Source organism: Trichogramma pretiosum, unplaced genomic scaffold (genome assembly GCF_000599845.2).
Source record: "Trichogramma pretiosum strain Unisexual culture from Peru unplaced genomic scaffold, Tpre_2.0 scaffold66, whole genome shotgun sequence".
Taxonomy (NCBI): Eukaryota; Metazoa; Arthropoda; class Insecta; order Hymenoptera; family Trichogrammatidae; genus Trichogramma; species Trichogramma pretiosum.
In genome coordinates, this window is record NW_019640802.1 from 338286 (window position 1) to 360053 (window position 21768).

A 21768-nucleotide genomic window follows, 5' to 3' on the forward strand; every position below is an offset into this window, starting at 1 on the left:
TAATAATTTCCATTTTTACTTGAACCTTTAGTTCTAGCACCAGAACGATTTTTTTTACTTTAATAAAAAAAACCAAGACTGGAATCGCGAGATGACTGACCGGACTAAAATTTTATTCTTTTTAAGGTAATTTTTTAGACGGCACATGATCAAGTAAAGCCTTTATATTTGTTTTAAATAAATATTTTATTCAAATTCATATGCGTGAATAAAGAAATTGATATTATTGAGTCAATTGAACGAGTTTTTCAAAACAACCTAATATTTATTCGTGATAGATAAATATACTGTTCAATCCAAAAATTAAATGATTCAATTGACATAAATAATTATTTCTTATATATAGTATTCTTATATATAATTTATAGGAAATAATCAATTGGTTCAAATACAATTTTGTTATATAAATTAAATTTTTTTCAATAAAATATATTTATTGACTTAACCAAATCTTTTTCTCAGTGCATACTTATACTTTTATAAGAGTATAAAAACTCCGTTATAGACTATTTTAAAAAAATAAAAGTTTAAATCTAACTGTTTGTACTTTTTTGGTAAGCGTACAACTATAAAATGTACGAAAAGTAGAGCCGAAAAAATAGATGCGTGTCATGAAAGAAAAAAAAGTGTCTTACCCACTAGACACATTACATTTCAAGGCTCCGGGGAGATTCGAACTCCCGATCTCCTGTTTACTAGACAGGCGCTTTAACCAACTAAGCCACGGCGCCTTATGATTATGTTTTGCGTAATAGCGCTACATTTCAACAACTTGGCATCTATTCGGCCACTTACCTCTAAAACATCTCAAAATTTTTGTTTTTTGACGTACTTTCAAGTGTACTGAGTTGCCAAGTTTTTTCAATAATTTATCTAAGCGAAAAATGCGTACAAACAAATGAAAAGTACGTCGCAGCCATAAAATTACGTATTATAAACGGCTACAAACTGCATTAAAAACAATTTCATTGGTATAAAAACTATACTACACCATTGTTTAGGTTATTACCTTTAGAATGAGATATCGATGAGCTTGTTCGCACAAAAACGAGCCAAGTTAGAGAGGTTAAAAGATAAAAAAGCTCGTGACATTTGAATATTCTTACGAGATCATGTCGGCGAGTTGATGGATTTATACGTTTTTCAATCGCTGAACCCGAATTAGAAATGTTGTTAAGTTGCGTTCTTTTCGTTTTTTAATATTCATCTTTAAAAAGAGCATGCATTGAACGATGACCAATTTTTAGAAATTGTTTTTTTCAAATTAATTTTTTAATAACAAAAAATTGACCTAAACTCGACCTGGGTGACATTAAAATTCGGTTTCAGCGACCCAAAAAACGTAAATCTTTAAACTCGCCCATTGGATCTCGCAAGAATACTCAAATGTCACCTGCACCCGGACCTTTATTGGAAATTAATGTCTCCGTTTTTGTAAAAAATAACTCATAACTAGTTAATGAGTGAATCAATGGATAACATTTATTATCTTATCTAAGTATCATCGAAATAAAAAATAACAAATGTAATTAGAAAGATGAAATTATGATTTTTCATCCAAGTATACTATTTGATCGATATCGTTCGGGGCATTATGTCATGGCAACGCGACTGCGGTCGTAATTCCGTAAAAGCCAGAGCCCAAGTCAGCTGCGACGGTGTATCTACGCGCGTAAACGTGTTTCATAGTGACACACATTTAATTATCGTTTCTCTCCTTTCATTTTGACACAAGTACCAATTCATTGACTCGATATATAGAGCGCGGGCGAGACAATGGGCAATACAGAGAGTAACGTGACAAGTGGCGTGAAGAAGCAAACGGATGCCTCGTCGATTTTATTGTACAAACTCGTCGATTTAAAAGGTATAGACACTTGTGTCTTTCTCGTTAATTCGCCACATTATTTCGTCGATTCTATTTGTAGGGGGTGGACTGCTGGTCGACATGATGAAACGTGCCTCGCAAACGAAACAATACGCCGAGCTGGATCACGCCATCAGGACGAAAGTCGAGCCTTACCTGTACAATAAAGGAAAAGGAAAGTGGATACCCATATGCAAAATCGTGCTAATGAGAAACAAAGAGAGAGCTAGACACAAGCTGGTAATATTAATTGCACCCGCACACGTGAATAAAGACAAATTAGTTTTGCGAAAAATGATTACAGAGTTGCGAGCGCTACAAAGCTAAGAGGACTTTGAAATTAGGGATATTATTTATTGTTGTTTTTCTAGCTGCCTGAGCTGAGAAATATGGAAAAGCCCGAGGAGTACGATATTGACAAAGATTTGGAGGGACAGCCTGAGCCCGACGAGAATACGATTGGTACGTGATTCGACCTCATAAGAATTAGATATAGTCGGATATTGTTTTACCGTTTGCGAATTTATAACACCCCATCTGTCAATTACACTTTGATCACGATAGATTTTGTTAAAATATAAGGCAAATTCAGGGACATTAATTTTTACATTTTTCTGAAACAATATAATTCATTTTTAAAATCCACGAGCAGCCGTGTCAGAGCAGCTGTCAGAAGTAAAATTGCAACAAATATAATTTTTCCAAAAATATACGTTATCAAAATATACAACAACCGACGAGTAAATTATACCTCAGACAAGAGCAAGTACCGTCTGGTATGCTGGCGCCTGAATCAGCGCGGCGCCGTGGGCGAGACGATCCTCCACCTGTGCATGCTGCACGCCACCGCCATCCACGCGGACCTGGCCAAGCGCCTGCTGCGCTTCTATCCCAAGCTCATCAACGACATCTACATGGACGACGAGTACTACGGCGAGAATCCGCTGCACATCGCCATCGTCAACGAGGACCCGTCCATGGTCAAGTTCCTCCTCGACAGCGGAGCCGACGTGAACGAGCGATGCTTCGGCAACTTCATGTGCCCCGAGGACCAGAAGGCGTCGCGCAACGACAGCGTCGAGCACGAGTGGGTCTGCGTGCAGCCCGAGACCAATTACGACGGGTGAGAGAGAGTTAGACGATAGATATGAAATGGAACGATACACGAGATACAGAGAGAGAGATTAATCGACGTCTGTCTCTGAACTCTCTCGTTGTATTGTTGCAGTTACGTGTACTGGGGTGAATATCCGTTAAGCTTCGCCGCCTGCCTGGGCCAGGAGGAATGCTACCGTCTCATACTGGCCAGAGGCGCGGATCCCGATAAGCAGGACACGAACGGCAACACCGTTCTCCACATGCTTGTCATTTATCAAAAGCTCGCAAGTTACCCATATATCATATTACACAAAACCCTTATATAGCCCCGCGCGCGCGAGACTCTAACTGTTCTTTCGCGCGCGCACGGGAGTATATGAGCGATTCTGTAAAGAAATCTTTAAACTGCCAGGCGATTAAAATGTTTGTCACTTGATTGATCATCGTATCTCAGAAGCTAACTATTTTGCTGTTCACTTTGCACATCTTATAATTATTTTGCAATTGCTGACTTTTTCATTCACTTATAAATGGATAAATCTACGATGGAAAATCTATACATCGACGCTGTAAAGGAAGAGTAGCACGTTTCTGTACATTTTTAAATGTAAACGTGCTAGTTTTCCTTAACAGCATATATTATATGAAGCGAAGTTGGTGTCTGTTTGTCCCTTATGATCTCAAAAACTATTTGTCCGATCAGCTTGAAATTTTGCAATCCTTAGACTATCGCGCAGGTTTCTATCATATTAAAACCATTATTTACTTCGTTATTTTTGAGTTCAGAATTTTTTTCGTTTTTACCGAACGCTCGCCCGCATCTTACCAGGTCAATTTTTATAAAAAAAACCGAAAGCAGTTGTTTTTTTTTTACATGCAGTCAATCGGCGAATAAACTTTCACTAGGGGATGCTACCTGCGTTGCGATGACAGAAATAAATTATCCAGGTATGAGATGGCGATGAACGAGAAAAACGCTATGCTTTAATCATGCATAACTCGTGAATCAATTAAAACTAAGCTAATTTACACTTCGACGTGATATTAGAGCCTATTGTGTGTTTAAGCCTACAAACAGTTTAACTCACTTCCTCTTCAGATGGTCTGGAAATAAAAACAGATTCACTCAGTGCACGTGAGCTACGAGTCCTCTACCGGCCGAATCTAACATTTTTAAACATTTTATTTGTTTTCTTTTACTAAAATAATAATTCGATATCTTAAGTATATCTCTAATTTTCAAAGACCTGCTAAAATATATTTTTACTCAAGTGTTTAGTCTCTAAAAGAACGTAGTTTCGACCCTTTATTTACCGCGCCTGAATGGCTATTCTCATTTTTAAAAAGTCTTCAAAAATTTATAAAAAGAGCCACACGTATTCTTTGACAAATATCTAAAACTTTTTTATTCTTTGCATTATATGACTGAAGTTGATTTTTTTTTAGATAAATGATTATAAAGTTAAAAAAATAATTTTTCCAAACGTAAATTTCTCTTGAAAACTGTTTATTCTCACACTTTTAATTATTATCATTTTTTATTTCGAGTTGAATCTTACAGGGCGAACAAATTCCCAGCTGAAGTAGCAGAAATTCCTATCATTCCGGAGGAAACATGAACACTTTGAGCCTCCGCGCGACATCGACACTGTTGGCATCATTGACTAAAAATCACTTAATGTAAATGATTTACCTCGCAACAGCTCGGCATTGCCGTAGGTCATTGACTGTACACAGTTTTTAATGTTGATTAGGTTATCAGGCCTCTATCTGCGGTAATGCAATGCAGACAAGACCCATGGTAGAGCCGGAGCAAGCCCCAGTCACTCTACCGAGTTCCAAAAATCAGTTTGAAATTCAAGAGGTCGTATAGACCTCCTATTAGATTTCAATCTAATAAGAACAGATACTACACTTTGATCATAGCCAAATAGGCCGTGAAAGCGATGCCAGTTGTTAAATTTCAGTGGGATATAAAGCCAGACTTTATTTTTTCACGTTCGGATTCGATTATGACATCTAGCGGTTGAATTCGAAACTCGCGTCGCCGCTTGTTATTTACTATTCATCAGACATGAATGCTAGGCATGAGTGACAAGATCGTGACATTTCACGACTTGTGATTCGTAGATTGAATTTGAGCCACACAAAGATTGGCGAAGAGCAAAAAGCTACTGCTCGTTCTTTTGTTTATTTCTTCTGTCGTCCGTTAGTGGCTCACGCGACCTCCGTGCGTTACTCTGTGTTTTGTTTTGCTACGCTACACGAAGGGTTACGCGGTACTGATCGCTCATAAGTTCTATAGTGCTCTTGACGCATCGACACAGTTTTTCAAAACATAGAGGCACGGCACAGCGCTCTTTATCGCAGTGCTTCGGTGTTTTATGTGGTGTATCATCTCAGAAAAGTTATTGTTTGACGAAATCCAAAGTGAGAAGGATGGAATCCACTAATAATATGAAAAATCGTGCCATCAGGTAATTGTCATTTTAAGAGAACGAAATCGTAAAATTATTGCAACAAAATACTTGATTCGATCGAGGTTATTTCAGTGTGAAAGAGGAGCCTGGTGTTGCATCGCTCATTCAAAATGAGTACGGAATGATTGACGAGAATCCTGATCTTGAAAACTTTCAACTCTTACCATTTCCACGAGAAGATTCAGTAAGTATTGATAATTATACGTAAATTGTAATGTAATTACATGTAACTCATATTGAATTTTTCGACAGATGCTTCAGCAATGTGAATATGATCAAGAAAGTGAATATAACGAAGTGGAAACAGTTGTTGAGTGTGAAGACGTGAAACCCAACGTTAATTTATTGACAGTTAAAAAAACTGACGATTACTATTCAAATTACTTGCAAAATTCAATAAATAGCGATTGTATTGAGACTCAAAATATGATTGAAATAGAAACTGCAGGAGAAAAAGAAATTTTCGGCGATACTGCAGAAGAATTGAATTCGAATTTCGACTGTAAACCCAATGACGATTTCAAAATAATTTTTGAATGCGAAGACGTCAAGCCCAAAAGGGATTTATTTACCGTTAAGAAAATTGACTATGATTCTCAAAGTCACTTGTGGAATGTAAAAGATAGTGATGGTGGTAAACCTCTAAATATAATTCAAGTCGAAACTGCGGGTGAAGTGCAACAGGAATTTTTTCGTGACGCTGCAGAAGAATCAATTTTGAATTTCGACTGTGAAATTGTTGAAAAAAATAAAAAAAGGAGAATCACAAAAAAGTTGAACAGCGAACATAATCTCGAAACATACATCGGTGTGACGCAAAATGACTCAATACACAAATGTGAATTATGCTATAAGAAATTGTCAAGTAAGGATAGTCTGAATAGACATGTCAATTCAATACATAATTGTATTACCCACTCATGTGTTATCTGTGGAAAGACATACACACTGAAGAGCAATCTCAAGAGACACACCGATGTGGCACATAATGGTGTCACATATGTGTGCCATTTATGCGGAAAGAAATTTTCATGGAAGAGGTATCTAAAAATTCATAATGATTCGGTGCACAAGGGTATCACACATGCATGTGGTATATGCGGAAAGACATTCGCACTGAAATTTAAACTCAAAGTCCACATTGATGCGGTGCATTCTAAAATCAAACACGCATGTGATATATGCGGAAAGAAATACTCAACTAAGGCCTATCTCAAAAGTCACATTGATTCGGTGCATAATGATATCATTTACACATGTGTTATATGCAGAAAGATATTTAGACAAAAAAGAAGTATTGAAGATCACATTAAAAACATTCATGCATTACAATTTATTGAACGTTTAAAGATTAACATGCTCGCTTCGGTAGATTAATTTAAACAATATCATGATTTTCGCAAATGTTATTTAATACTATGTAATAATAAATTTTTGCAATAAAACGAAGCAAGTTGCTAATAAAATGTTGAATCCCTAAGTGTATATCAATTTCACAATGCTTTTTTGGAACCATAGTGAACTTTTTTTTTACAGTTCCTAAAATTTCCCAAGTTTCTGAGACCTCGGTCGAAAGCAAAAAAATTATCAATCGTCATTTTAGCCTCGTTTTCTTAAGAATATTTTACAGAATCGCTCATATAGACACTTTATCGCGTATTATATAGCGCATGGCTTACAACTTTCGTGTATGTACTTTCATTTTCACTTTTCTCTCGCGACGTTTAATATACGCAGAGGATATATTCGAGCCAGGCATCGGCTCTCGTCTCTTTATGCGTGAGTGACGCACATGGTGTATAGAGGATAGATACGAAATGAAATTTATAATATTGCACGCGTCCAAGGTTCTGCACTGCGGCGATCGAAATCCGAATGCGCGCGATCGCAGACACCGACTCTTGAGCCGCAATAATGTACGTAGGTAGGCTGCTGCCGTATCTGGAAAAACAAACGCGCGCGGCAAGCGATTCCATTAAGCACTTGTAATGCTCGCGATCGATTACTTTGCAAATTAGAGGTCATTGCGCAAAAACAATATACCTAGATCGTAACAATAAAAATGTTAATCGCCCTTTTGTACAACGACGATTTCGATTTAATGATTTATAGTCGACGTTCGACATGGCGTACGAGGTGGGCTCGTCGCTGTCGGTGGCCAACGTGCTGCACCTGACGCCGCTCAAGCTCGCCGCCAAGCTCGCCCGCATCGAGATGTTCTTTCACATACTCAACATCGAGCGCGAGATCTACTGGCAGATCGGCAGCATCACCTGCGCGGCCTATCCGCTGTCGCAGATCGACACGATCGACGTCGATACCGGCCAGATCGTCAAGAACTCGGCGCTCAATCTGGTCGTTTTCGGAGTGAGTCTCGTAAATATAATTCGACTGTGTATCGAGAGGTTATTTTCTGTAATTCGTTCAAGGACAAAGACGAGCACTTGGAGTTGATGGACGGCGTACTGATCGATCTGCTCAACGCCAAATGGAACACCTTCGTCAAGTCGCGATTCTATCGGCAATTCTACCTGTTCTGCTGCTACTTCTTGCTCTCGGCGGTGAGCTTCGTTCTGCGACCGGGCCCCGACGAGGAGCCCCAACAGACGTCCGGCAACGACACCACAACATCCTCGTCGACCGAGCCGGCCATGGATGATCAGCCGCTCGAAGTCACTCTGTCGTCTCTGCTGGTTAAAAATCTCGCCGATCAATTGGCCTCGAGTCTGAAATTGTCGGATCTGGAAGCGATCAACGCCAGTGGTGGTGGTGGTAGTAGCGACAACGACTCGATGTTGCTCGAGCGGATCTCGTCGCTGGTCGCGGCCAACTTGAGCGAGGCCATCAAGGACCTTTGGCTGAGGCAAAATTCAACCATGACGGCAATGAGCGGTACGGAGCTGATGTTTAACGACGCAGCAGCCGCCGCGAGCAATTCTACTCGTGATTTTTACGACGATTCGAGCTTAAGTAGTTTAGATTCGAACGGCTCGCTGATATGGAAGCGAGCGAAACAACAAGACGATAAAGACGATTGGTAAGAGCTGCGGATATTAAACGAGACGATTTTTTTTTATCTCTCTCTCTCTCTCTCACGATCGTATTTTTACTTATAATTAAAGGTGGGACCGGTTGACGAACGGCGAGTGCCGACTGATGAACATGAGCGAGCCCATCGCCAAGGTGCGCATAATCGCCGAGATCGCGACCGAGATCGGCGCCATACTCTACATCCTGGCGGCTCTGCGCGAGGCCCGCTTCCTCGGCCTCAGCATGTTCGTGGAGAATCTCATGACCGCCCCTTCCCGCGTCATGTTTCTCATCTCGTGCTCGATCCTGCTGAGCTTCCCCTTGCTGCGCTTCGACTGCGCCGACGAGCTCGAGGACAAGCTCGCCGTCGTGGTGATGCTCACCACGGCGCCCTACTTCCTCTTCTTCTGCCGGGGCTTCAAGAGCGTCGGGCCCTTCGTCGTGATGATCTATCGCATGATCATGGGCGATCTGCTGCGCTTCGTCTCCATCTATCTCGTCTTCGTGATGGGCTTCTCGCAAGGTATATATATATTGTAATAACGCAAAAGCGATAAATCATGCGATGCTGCACTTGACATTGACACGGATCTTTGTACGTCTTGTGCACAGGCTTGTTTACATCTAAAAAGAAGTGCATGTATCGAGGCCGCTATATACATAAGCTCGAAATTGACGTAACGCGCGCGGCGGCACTCGTGTTATATTTGCACCTCTCGAGAGTGTATTTTGGGTATATACGTTCATTAACGCTCGTAGAAACGCCTACGCTACGATGATTTAATTATAAACGTGCAATACACGTGTGTTCGAGTGCAGCGTACTACATCATCTTTCTGTCGTTCGACAATCCCGTGACGCCCGAGGGCGTCGACGACACCAAAGCCAATCCCATGCCCTCGGCGATGGAGTCGATAATGGCCATGTTTCTGATGAGCATGACGAATTTCGGCGACTATTACGACGCCTTCGAGAACACCGAGCACGAGATAGAGGCCAAGGTACATTTATTCGCTTGTAACATATGTAATATTGATATTTGCTCGAGAGTACTCGACGAGACGAGCGCGGCGATGATGTGCACTAATTATTACGTCAAACGCGTAGCACTCGTGTGCCTATATTTGTTTTGTTTTCTTTCTTTTTTTTATGTAAGTTGCTGTTCGTCGTTTACATGGCGATCGTGGCCATACTGCTGGTCAACATGTTGATCGCCATGATGGGCAACACTTATCAGAAGATCGCCGAGACCCGCAACGAGTGGCAGAGGCAGGTACGAGAACTCGTCGATCGATTGACTTATATAATTTTAAAAATCGTTCGTATAGAAATTACAAAAGTTGCGTATCGTTGTATAGTGGGCGCGAATCGTTCTCGTGGTCGAGCGAGGCGTGGCGCCGGCCGAGCGTCTGAAAAAGCTCAACGATTACTCCCAGCCCATGTCCGACGGGCGCAAAGCTCTCGTGCTGAGATTGAGCCAGAGCGTGAGTAATTCAATATTTCTCCATAAATAATTAAAATTCTAATGAATCAACGCGCGCGTACGTAGGAGGAGGACAAGGAGGAGATGAAGGAGATACTCGAGATGAAGAGGGTGCACGAGAAAATGGTCAAGAGGCGGAAGGACAAGCTGCAGGCGGAAAAGGAATTGGCCGAGAAAAAGAAGCAGCAACAGCAACAGCAGATAAAGGACGCGAAAGCTTAGACGCTGCGCAGGACGCGGTATCTCATTCGTCGTAATATGTAAAATATAGTGTCATGGCAACCGAGGCGTTGTTTATTCTCAGCCGCAACTGCTGTGCAGCGAGGTGGCTCCTATGCTCGCTTCTGCTGCCGCCGCTGCTTTCTACGTACAATAAGATAAAAAATGAGCATTTTAAAGGAGCCGATAGATTTTCGAGCGCTCGAGGCCGAGCTCGACGTGGCCCTCAAGGCCGACGAGCTTTACAAGCTGCAGAACGACGCCAAGATCAGGGCGATCGAGCAGAGGGTGCCGACTTACGACGACTTTCGTCACATGGTGAGTAGTATGTATACAGAGCCTCGACTTTACGAGTTAAAATAATTCAAATAATCGAGGGATCGTGCACAGGTGCAAGCGGCCCATCTGAGGCCCCTCGACAAGAACGACACGAAGAAGCGAGCCCAGGGCTCGTGGAATCAGTGCGCCGTCGCCGTAGACAGCGATGAAAAAGCGGGCGGCGACGTCGAGGCACGCATGGCCGAGATGAGACCGAAGGAGGGCGAGGAGGAAATCGACCCTCTAGACCCGAAGATCGAGCCCAAGACCAGCCAAGAGTTCGTCAAGTATTGGCATCGCCTGCGCGAGCCCCGCAAGAAGCTCGCCTACCTGGTGCGCTTCCAGGACCGGCTCAAGGATAAGTTCTTCGGTGGCGAGGTGCCCACCGAGTTCCTCGAGGAGCTGTTCGACTGCACCCTCGACATGATCGGAGAAAAAAACGATGACGATAAGGAACAACCGGAAAGGGTTCGACAGCTGCTGGGCCTGCTCGAGCTGCTGGGCCAGTGTCGTCGCTTCGTGCTGAATCTGTCGATGATCGAGAACAAGGCGCCGATCGACCGTACCTTCGAGAGGCTGTACGAGCTCGTCGACACCGCGGACAAGCGACAGCTGCAGCGTTTCATCTTCGTCGCGTCGCACTACGACATACTGCTCGTGCCCAAGGCACAATTGTCGCCGACGCACGAATAAAAAATTGACGAGATCTCGCAATTGTACATCGCATTTTCTATATTCGAAACTCCACGATTTTTCTCTTCTCTTATTTTTTTTTATCTACTATACCTATTTTATTTATTTTTTAATTATTGAGATAAGCATAGGCGATAAGAGCGTCCCGCATATATACGATAAACAATCAGCTGCCACGGAAAGTTTACCAACTGTCAGTTTGAGTTGCAGTCCTGCTGTATGAGGCTGTATAGGCTGTTGCGCGCTCATCCTTCGTGACTGCCGCTGCTCGTACTACATTATACACATGCACCCTCCGCGCAAAAATACATCACTCCCGCAGTTTTCTCGTACATCTAACTCTCAGTCGCAGTCGGTGCCGACTCGCTTCGCGCGCGGTGATTAGATACAGACCGAAAAAGAAAAGAAATAATGTCGAGTTGGGCCACGTGTGCCACGAGTAGTGTAAGCGCAGGTAGTTTTTCAGCGATAACGAGAGCAGCAATAGTCACCTCGAGGCCCGGAGAAAATTATCCGGCCGCGAGCTGGCCACCGAATTCCAGTGAAAAGTGTTAGACGGTAGTAGCAAAACCATGAGGAGCACCTCGATGAGGTTAGAGGACCTGACGCCGACTGGCTTGGCCTCCACCAACAGCGACTTCCATCAGCGGCGTCAGAGCAGCGACGATCATCAGGACTTCGAGATGGACGAGGAGACGGACTATCTGCTCCAGCCCAGCGACGACCGCTACAGGATCGTCAGCAACAATCGACTCAAGCAGCGCAGGCGGCTGTCCAAGTGCTCGGCCCTGCTCAAACACGCGCTTTGCGGGTAAGCAATTTGCTATTGTCAAACGAGGCGAGAGGCTCGTTTTCGACATTGACCTCGTCAATGCTCGTATACCGGCGGTAGAGTCGAAACATCGACGTTTTTTTATGCTACGACCGCATCGTCGTCGGCGAGCCATGTTTTAGGTTATACATGGACGATACTCTTATCGCATATATCGTGCCCGAGATATTTGCCCTTCGTGTCTTTTCTAACGAGCATCTGTTTTTCTAAAATTCCAATCGAAGCTCAAAATTTGACCTACAGGCAGAGAGAGAGAGAGAAAAAATTCCGAGGCATTCTCGGTCGATTTGTTATTGTTGTGTGTGCTGACTGCTGCTGCTGCTACGGATCATCTGTTTTGTCGGCTGCAGCGCGCAGCGATGTTGTCGACCGTCGCATATCGCAGTCGAAGCTACTGCCTCTCGTGCAGGCGCACATACCACCACACAAGCCTTATGTACACTATACTGTCACACACTGACATTTCTGTGTTTATATCGATGACGTCATGCGGCTGGCGTATATCTAATAATATGTCTTCCTTCTCTTTCGCTCTCGTTGCTGCTGCTGCTGCCTCTGCAACCAGCAGCAGTGCTTGCATGTATTTGCGCTCACTTTTTTTGTCGTATTACTCATTATACTCGCGCACATAGAGTTGTGTACCACTGCGCGAGGAGATACGCGGTGGAGTCGTCGAGTGCCAGTTATCTTTTTTAGGTGTTGTACATGGCCACGAAGATCGTGCGTCGTGTGCAGTAAAAAATTATTCTCGAAAACTCGTTCGGTACGATACATTAGCCCCGAGTGTTGCGTGGGTGGATGGTGTATGTGTGTGTGTGTGTGTGTGTGTGTATGCAGGTTACTCGGACTCCACTACTATAGGCTTCCAATATACTGCATGCGTGGGTGCACTGCAGTGTGTTGTCGCATTTTATAATTAGTCATCGGCAGCGATAATAGGACGATTAGGGCGCAAAGCCTCGGCGTATCCGAGGAAGCCGCTGGATGTAGCTTCGAGATGATGGAGAATCCCAGCCAGCTTCATCAGCGACGATTGGTCATCAACAGCGGCAGCGACGAGCCGTCGTCGATGCAGAGCGCCAACTCGACCACCATACGCTTACCCAGGGAGGACATTCCTCTGATTAGCAAACCGAAAAAGAGCAGCCCTTTCACTAGGTAAAGTTAATGCTTGACTGCGCGATCGACGACGTCTTATTATGGCAAAAACTGCACGACCGCCGCACGGATATTATTGCGTTTGCGTGTGTGGCTTTACTATATACATAATGCAGTTTTTTCAATTAAATGTTCAACGCGTATGTGTATGCGTGCGAGTGCGAGTGCGACTATAGTCATATAATAATAAGCATTTTGCTTGTAATCACAGCAGTCTTATAGTCATCTTGTTTGTTTTTTTTACACTTCGTGAATAGCGATCGATTTTTTTAAGCGAGAATATTTTACGGCTATACCTCGTCTAAGTACGCAGTTTACGTATTCACGCCAATGATTTTCCCAACTATGACTATAACTAACGTTACATATACTTGGCGAGTGAGTGTGCGTGAGATTGTTGGATGTATGTATGGGTTTCCGCGCACGCGATTCTTAAATCCGTAACAATAAACATGCAGAGTATACACATATACAAATAATGTCATCTTCTCTCTCTGTCTCTCTCTCTCTCTGGCCGTATTATAAGCAGCACCCAAGGCGACAATTTTGATGATTGTTAGAAAGAGATTTCTCTGATTGCTACCTGGTGTACTGGCACACTACGGCACCAGTATAATAAAAGTATATTATTGTAAGAGCGTCACACTCTTTCTCTACTTTGTCCATCAATGAGTGATAAATTACCTATCATGGATCGACTTCGACGTTTTTGCACGACAATTGGTCGCTTTCCTCGAGGATTTTTGTAATTCTTCTTTTATATTAAACACTACTCATTTCTACTTTTGTAAAAAAGCTCTCAGATCTTTTTATTTAGCACTGTGTTTAGCTGCCTGTTTATTATTTATTTGAGCCGTCCGATCATTCTTTTCATCGTTAGTTTGTTTTAGTTGGTGCGTAAGGGATTCACTCATTTAGACTGTGATAATTGAAATTCTCTTAATTTATCTCATCTGTGTTCATTTGATGATTTAATCTGGTACTTTTACTGGTCGTCTAATGTAATATATGAAATTACCAGTAAAAATATCTGTAAAAATCAACTGCTGAGAGCATGTTCTGAGCTTAGCTTTATAGTTATTACTGATACTTAGTTTTCACTTGTTTTGTTTATCATTTTTAAATGAATTGATGATAAGATCAATCATGCTTGTTTTGTCAATAATTATCTTTAGTTGTAATAACTTACATTCTATATTTTTTTGGCTTTTTTTACTATCAATGTTTATACATGTTTTGCTTTATTTTGTATATTTTCAATGCTAATTGTACTTTTCAGGTGTTTCACATGGATGTGGCGAAAATGCTGCAAAGAAAAAGAACTCAGGGCCAGAACAATAGCCATTGGACAGCCATTACATGAGAAATTTCCAACTAATGTGATTCGGAACCAAAAGTACAGCATCATCACCTTTTTACCGATGGTACAAGCACTTACTATTAATAATATTAGTCTGTTTATTTGCAGTTCAAAATAATCTGTCTTTGTAAGCCTATACTTTCAAGTTTGCGAAACATTAATATTAGAGATTATTTTGGACTATAAATAGAGAGTTTTTAATTATATATGAATGTTGGACATTTCACTGTAATAAATATTTATACTTTTGTTTCAGGTTCTCTTTCAACAATTCAAATTCTTTTTGAATCTCTATTTTCTTCTTATGGCCATCTCACAGTTTATACCTGACATAAGAATTGGATATCTTTACACTTATTGGGGGCCGCTGTGCTTTGTTTTGGCAGTAACTCTCTGTCGAGAAGCAGTTGATGATTTTAGAAGATATAAGAGGGATAAAGAAGTAAATGGTCAAAAATATTTAAGATTGGTGAAAGGATCTGTCACGCCTGAGCTGATACCTAGTTCCAAATTAAAAGTTGGAGATTTGGTATGAATTACTATAATACCTTTAAAATTGTTCTAAATTACATACCATATATTCTAATTGATTCAATTTTTGATTAGGTCATTGTTGAAAAAGGACAAAGAGTACCTGCTGATTTGGTCTTATTGAGAACTACAGAAAAGTCTGGAGCATGCTTCGTAAGAACTGATCAATTAGATGGAGAAACAGATTGGAAGCTTCGTTTGGCAGTTCCAACTACGCAAAAACTAGAATCTGACCATCAATTATTTGATATCAAAGCCAGCCTCTATGTTGAAAAACCTCAAAAAGACATTCACAGTTTTATTGGTACTTTTACTAGAGTACGTATCCAACGCTAATTTTTTTTTATAATTATTCAAAAATTTCCCAGATATGTATTTGTAATGATGAAAACTATTTCAGCATGATGGACCAAACAGCGAAGAGAGTCTTGGAGTTGACAATACACTGTGGGCTAATACTGCTGTTGCATCTGGCTCAGCATTAGGAGTTGTAGTCTACACGGGTCAGGAAACCAGATCTTTAATGAATCATTCAGCTCCCAGATCAAAAGTTGGCTTGCTTGATCAGGAAATCAATCAACTAACGAAGGTCCTCTTCTGCGCTGTTATAGGCTTGGCTCTAGTAATGATGTGTCTGAAAGGTTTTAGTGGACCTTGGTATCGGTACATGTTCCGTTTTATACTGTTGTTTTCGTACATTATTCCAATAAGTCTTCGAGTAAACTTGGACATGGGTAAGACTTTCTATTCTTGGTGCATTCAAAAAGATCAAGCCATCAAAGGTACCGTAGTGAGAACAACCACTATACCGGAAGAGCTTGGAAGAATATCTTATCTGTTGAGCGACAAAACTGGAACGCTGACGCAAAATATCATGATCTTCAAAAAATTACACTTGGGCACCGTGTCTTACGGACAAGATTCATTCGAAGAGGTGTCCTCGGTTCTACGTACCTTCTACACACCGGATAACGGATCTCCCAAAGTCGTTGTGCAAAATTCCGGAAAAATGCGAAGATCGGAAAATACCAGGGTTTACGAGGCGGTGCACGCTCTGGCGTTGTGTCACAACGTCACACCTGTGTACGACGACGTGAACAACAAAGAGCTCAACAAAGGCTCCAACAACAAACTGGACACCGCCAGTATTGAAACTGTCGAAACGAGCTCCGTACAAAGCCAATCGGAAACGCCTGCCAATGACTATACCTCGAAGCAAGGCCTCACATATCAAGCCTCGAGCCCGGACGAGGTGGCTCTCGTCAAATGGACCGAGGAGGTGGGCCTGGCACTGGTGAAGCGAGACTTGAACTCCATGCAATTGAGAGCGGAGAACGGACAGATTCTGAAGTACACAGTTCTGCAACTGTTCCCCTTCACGCCCGAGACCAAGCGAATGGGCATCATCATCAAGGACGAGTCTTCGGGTCAAATTACGTTCTACTTGAAAGGAGCCGACGTCGTTATGTCCGGCATCGTGCAGTACAACGACTGGCTCGAAGAGGAGTGCGGCAACATGGCGAGGGAAGGTTTCAGAACCCTCGTCGTCGCCAAGAAAAATTTGACCGAGGAGCAGTACCTTGATTTCGAGTCGAAGTACAACGCCGCGCGACTGTGCGTCACCGAGCGCGGATCCAGGATGGCGGCGGTCATCGAGAGCCTCGAGAGAGAAATGGAACTGTTGTGTGTCACGGGTGTCGAGGACAAGCTGCAAGACAAGGTCCGATCGACTCTGGAATCGCTGAGAAACGCTGGGATCAAGATTTGGATGCTCACGGGCGACAAGCTGGAGACGGCCCAGTGCATCGCCAAGTCGTCGAGGCTCGTGTCGCGCACCCAGAGCCTGCACGTCTTCAAGCCGGTCGTCACCCGCACGGATGCTCATCTGGAGCTTAATATTTTTCGCAAAAAGCAGGACTGCGCTTTAGTCATCAGTGGAGACTCTCTCGACGTGTGCTTACAATATTACGAGGATGAGTTTCTGGAGCTGGCCTGCGGCTCGCCGGCCGTCGTGTGCTGCCGCTGCTCGCCCACGCAAAAGGCCGAGGTGGTCAGTCTGATACAGAGACACACGGGTAAGCGAACCGCAGCGGTCGGAGACGGCGGCAACGACGTATCCATGATACAGACCGCCGACGCTGGCATCGGCCTCGAGGGCCTCGAGGGCCGACAAGCCTCCCTGGCTGCCGACTTCTCCATCACGCAATTCAGCCATCTGGCGAAACTGCTGCTGGTTCACGGCAGGCGCAGCTACAAACGATCCGCCGCTCTCAGTCAGTTCGTCATTCATCGTGGTCTCATCATTTCCACCATGCAGGCCGTCTTCTCGGCTGTGTTTTACTTCTCTTCGGTACCTCTGTACCAAGGATTTTTGATGGTTGGATACGCTACCATATACACTATGTTCCCCGTATTCTCATTGGTGTTGGATAAGGATGTGACTGGAAAAACTGCGCTAACTTTCCCAGAGTTGTACAAAGATCTTAGTAAAGGTCGATCGTTATCTTATAAAACCTTCTTTATATGGGTTTTAATAAGTATCTATCAAGGTAAAATCTCTTGAGAATAATTTTAAAATTCTGAAAATTACTTGTATATTCATTTTTTATCATTTTTAGGTGGCGTTATCATGTATGGCGCTTTAATCCTATTTGAGGATGAATTTATACATATTGTGGCCATCAGTTTTTCAGCCCTTATCTTGACCGAGCTCATCATGGTTGCATTGACAATACGAACGTGGCATCATTTAATGGTTATTGCAGAGCTTTTCTCGTTGGCCTTGTATATGCTGTCACTGGTTGTCTTGAAAGATTATTTTGGTAAGTGTTATTAAAAATAGTGTGAACAATTTTAAAGACATTTTATAATAATTTTTAATTTCATCTTCCAGATTCTGAGTTCATTAAAACAACGAGTTTCTTGTGGAAAGTAGTGCTGATAACTGTCGTGTCCTGCCTTCCTCTTTATGTAATTCAATTATTGAGAAGAAAATTCTCTCCACCCAGTTACACCAAACTTACATAAATCTATTACCGCTTGGAAAAATTCCAATCGATAAATGAGAGGCGCACGGATTTTCACAAATAGGTCGACGGTGTCTGAAATCAAAAACGTGAAGAGTGTAAAATGCTCCAAAGTATCTTGGTACTTTAGAAATCGCATTTGTTACAAATTTTGCAGTAGTATGTGATAAAAAATTCACATGGTTTCAGTATTGTCGTATAGTTTTTATACGAATGAGAGATTGATCATTTTTATTTATTGATTTGCTTTTTTCCAATGGCTTCCATTCACATAATATATTGTAACAGATTTTAGTTTCATGTTTCATCTTTAACACCAATCACAATATTTATTTATTATTATATTAATTGATAGTTACGTTTGATGAATGTTATGAAAATTGAATTATCTCTTGTACAAATGTCAGAGAAAACCGACTGTGATGGTGTAGTATGAAAGTTGAATGAAGCTTGCTGGTGTAAAAAGTACATATATAATTATTTTACTGACTTTTTTATAATTTAATATCTCACACGATAATAACTCTCTGAGAAAGAACCATATGCAATTTTAATAAGATAAGTTAATTCCTAAGAATTTCTTAAAAAAATGTATTTATAATATTCAAACGATAATCTAAAGATTAATTTTTGACAAGTTTGACTTTCACAAAATTGTAACTAGACATGATCTATTTACCAAAGAAATTATGATTTATGTCTGATAGCACATATTTCTGAGATTGCTCAAATTTGTAGAACAGTTTTCTAGTTTGTTAGAGTAGCATCAAAATCAATGTAGCTTTAGTTTTTTTTATTTACTTTTTTTTCTCGAAAATTAGAAATGTTTTTTTCAAAACAAAAGTAGAAAAAAATAGGATTTCTATGAAAGTTGGGCAATAGATGAGTTTTTTGCCAATTAAAGTTTTGTTAATTATATTGTACATTTATAATTGATTTTTCAATAAATAAAAATGTATTATATTCGTTGAAATACAATTGGTTAATTATTTTACAATATATACAGCATTAATATAATTAATTTCAGACATATTCATCTGATAACAACATGTAATAGATCTTTAGATGCTTTTTCAATTTTTTTGTGAATATCATTCACTTCATCTTGTGTAAGAACTCTTTCCATGTGTCTATAAATTATTCTGTAACAATGAGATACGTTTTTTGTCTTTGGATGAACAAACTCATCTACAAGTTGAATTTGTTCAACAGTATCTCCACCAATATCTCTGACAAGATCGTAAAAGTCATTTGAACAATATGCAGAATCTTGAGGTAGCCAAAAACTTATATCATTGCTACACTGTGGATAGATACTAACAGGCTATAACATAAATTTTAAGATCATTAATAACTAGTTTACTTACAAAATTTTCGTTAATAGAACCTTAATTGTAAATACCTTGTAGGTGATCTTTTTATGAGGATCATCAGTTATGAATTGATTTAAAAATCCACTGTCAAGACTCCAAAACAATCTGATATCTGGGATAGAATATAAACACATTGCAAGCCTTTCCAGTCCTAAACCAAAAGCCCATCCAATCCTGTCAGAAATTCCAGCTCTTTGTAAAATTTCTTGGCGAATAATTCCACAACCAAGGACTTCTATCCATTTGCCATTGAAAAAAACTTCTAGCTCCCACGATGGGTGAGTGAAAGGAAAATATTCATCAACCCATCTGTATTTAACACCTGTAAAATAATTTTTTTGATTATTACAAACTATTGAATAGAGTGAAGTACAAATAAAGGTAAATCTTACTTTGACCAAAAAGAGCTTGAGCTAAGCTAACTAGTACTTGTTTCAAATCATATTCCATTACTTTCACTGCCTCCAATGTGTGGCAACCTTGCTTATCGGTACCTTCAACACCTCTGTGTTCAAAAATATTCAATTTCCCTGACCCCTTTACATTTTGAAAAACTTCATCTCCAGTGCAGAGTCTCACACCATCTACTTGATGGAAAACAGGATAGTGGGTAGAGTCAATTTCATCTCTTCGATAAACATCTCCAATCACTAGAAAATTATCCAAGCCCATAGAAATAAGTTCTACTTGATGAGCCGTTGTATGAGCTCTCAATAACATATCTCGATTTACATAATAACAATCAGTTTTCTTCCTACTAGGATGATCGGATGGTACCAATAGTGAATCAAAATTTTGTTTAGTCGTGACGACAGGACTCAAATTATCATAGATACTGAACAATGGATTATTGCCTCTGTTGGAGTACGATTTGTAAAAGTGGTTGGCAATAATTTGTCTTACATGAGACAGGGGATGATTTTTTGTGATGTGGAGCTTTCGATCCAACTTTTCTATGATTTTTGGAGTGACGTTCGTCCACTCGTCGGTAGGATACTTTTGACCAAGAAGCTCAATGCAACCTTGCGAATTGTGTAAATCAGGGGCCGTTGACAATGCTCTGCCTGTAAACTTGTGTCGGCAGCATCTCGCCGCAAAGAGAGCTCGTACCCTAAAATTGACATTTTGGTTTATTCATTAAGACGCAAAAAGTCCGCGTGCTACCTAACCATCATTATTCATCATTGGTTACTTACCAAGGTACGTGCATGTTTTAAAATTATTCCAAAGCAATTTTTTGCCAGAACAAACTTCACCCGAACGGGCCAAGACTTATTTTTATAGCATGGAAAAATTCGTCTGCTAGACGCATGGAAAGCTCGACTTGTTTACGTGAAGCATGTCCAATCGTCCACTGCAGTCTGCGAGGCGCTCTGCACTAATACCAGAATTACATATCCGAGGCCAATTCCCATTCGGCATATTATAGTATCACAAACTGACGGCATCATGGCAAGCCGAAAAGTTGTTCTAAATCTTTATCGTGATTTGTTGAAAGAAAGCAAAAAGTGGGCGAGTTACAATTACAGGTGAGTGAAACTTCGAGGATTTTTCATTGTATCGTATGCTTGAAATGTGACATTCGTAGTGGTGTTTTTGTAGATTGTACGACTCATAGTTTCCAGTTTCATTCTAACCTCTATGTACAATTTATAAATGACAACTATTGACATAGAGCAATATTACGAAATATTTTTATCGATTCGTATTGGAATTAAATTAAATAATTTATTGAATAATAGTTAATAAAGACAATTTATTATTTTTTTTCAGAGAGTATGCTCTAAGAAAAATACGGCACGAATTCCGTCAAAACAAAGCCTTGGAAGACTCGACGAAAATCAATGAGTTTTACAACAAAGGACTAGAATCTCTGGAAATGTTGAAAAGACAAGTGTTGATTGGCAATCTGTACAAAACCGACAAATTAGTTATAGAAATGAAGAACAAGTGAGATCCCAGGACTAATTGTTGTTTAAGTTCACTGAATAAGACTGTAAATATATTGAAAATAAAACGATAGGATATGGCACTCTCTGAAAAACTCGTCGTTCCTTTTTTATGAAAAGTGAGCACAACGTTGTTGATATGATATTATGTTTTATTTGTTTTGTGAATAGTTGTGACATTTATAGCTCAATCAAAAAATTTATTATATTATCTATGGATTTTTAATAAAAAAAATTGTCATTTAAATGGAAGTTTAACATTTATTTTCAATAAAAAATTCTTGAATAAAAAAATTGATTATTTTTTCTATAAACACGAGCTTACGTTATAGTGACAAATATTTCTAGGGA

The 21768-nt window shown here is 40.7% G+C and overlaps 5 protein-coding genes and 2 non-coding genes across 9 annotated transcripts; 4 read left to right on the forward strand and 3 right to left on the reverse strand.

The window, feature by feature from the left end:
- Positions 1-657: 657 nt before the first annotated feature.
- On the reverse strand, positions 658-731 carry Trnat-agu. The gene has a single exon. It is a non-coding gene; the product is annotated as a tRNA-Thr (tRNA).
- A 972-nt stretch (positions 732-1703) lies between these two features.
- LOC106657208 (transient receptor potential cation channel subfamily V member 5) lies at positions 1704-10192 on the forward strand. Its single transcript, XM_014378589.2, has 12 exons — positions 1704-1867; positions 1929-2107; positions 2239-2273; positions 2544-2990; positions 3096-3249; positions 7558-7812; positions 7875-8482; positions 8568-8998; positions 9295-9476; positions 9632-9748; positions 9834-9959; positions 10025-10192. Exons 1-12 carry the CDS (start codon positions 1777-1779, stop codon positions 10178-10180), a joined length of 2781 nt encoding a protein of 926 aa, XP_014234075.1. The 5' UTR covers positions 1704-1776; the 3' UTR covers positions 10181-10192.
- On the reverse strand, positions 4719-4913 carry LOC111693762. Its single transcript, XR_002763475.1, has one exon. It is a non-coding gene; the product is annotated as a U2 spliceosomal RNA (small nuclear RNA).
- Positions 10193-10320: 128 nt separating the features above from the next.
- On the forward strand, positions 10321-11407 carry LOC106657207 (coiled-coil domain-containing protein 103). The gene is made up of 2 exons (XM_014378588.2): positions 10321-10495; positions 10568-11407. Exons 1-2 carry the CDS (start codon positions 10343-10345, stop codon positions 11186-11188), a joined length of 774 nt encoding a protein of 257 aa, XP_014234074.1. The 5' UTR covers positions 10321-10342; the 3' UTR covers positions 11189-11407.
- A 204-nt stretch (positions 11408-11611) lies between these two features.
- Positions 11612-19068, forward strand: LOC106657281 (probable phospholipid-transporting ATPase IIB). Of its 3 annotated transcripts, XM_014378696.2 has the most exons (8): positions 13090-13178; positions 13708-13923; positions 14458-14602; positions 14795-15067; positions 15145-15387; positions 15470-17618; positions 17688-17891; positions 17963-19068. In XM_014378696.2, the coding sequence occupies exons 2-8, from the start codon at positions 13847-13849 to the stop codon at positions 18094-18096; spliced, it is 3225 nt and encodes a 1074-aa protein (XP_014234182.1). In that variant the 5' UTR covers positions 13090-13178; positions 13708-13846; the 3' UTR covers positions 18097-19068. The 3 variants fall into 3 exon arrangements, with proteins under 3 accessions (XP_023315123.1, XP_014234181.1, XP_014234182.1); XM_023459355.1 differs by lacking the exons at positions 13090-13178; positions 13708-13923 and adding an exon at positions 11612-11999; XM_014378695.2 differs by lacking the exon at positions 13708-13923 and having other exon boundaries at positions 12631-13178.
- Positions 19069-19082: 14 nt separating this feature from the next.
- LOC106657282 (probable phenylalanine--tRNA ligase, mitochondrial) lies at positions 19083-20755 on the reverse strand. The gene is made up of 4 exons (XM_014378697.2): positions 20665-20755; positions 19861-20579; positions 19498-19790; positions 19083-19419 (listed from the first exon to the last, which is right to left on the reverse strand). The coding sequence occupies exons 1-4, from the start codon at positions 20676-20678 to the stop codon at positions 19129-19131; spliced, it is 1317 nt and encodes a 438-aa protein (XP_014234183.1). The 5' UTR covers positions 20679-20755; the 3' UTR covers positions 19083-19128.
- A 139-nt stretch (positions 20756-20894) lies between these two features.
- LOC106657285 (LYR motif-containing protein 4) lies at positions 20895-21626 on the forward strand. The gene is made up of 2 exons (XM_014378698.2): positions 20895-20997; positions 21242-21626. Exons 1-2 carry the CDS (start codon positions 20918-20920, stop codon positions 21420-21422), a joined length of 261 nt encoding a protein of 86 aa, XP_014234184.1. The 5' UTR covers positions 20895-20917; the 3' UTR covers positions 21423-21626.
- The last annotated feature ends 142 nt before the right edge of the window (positions 21627-21768 follow it).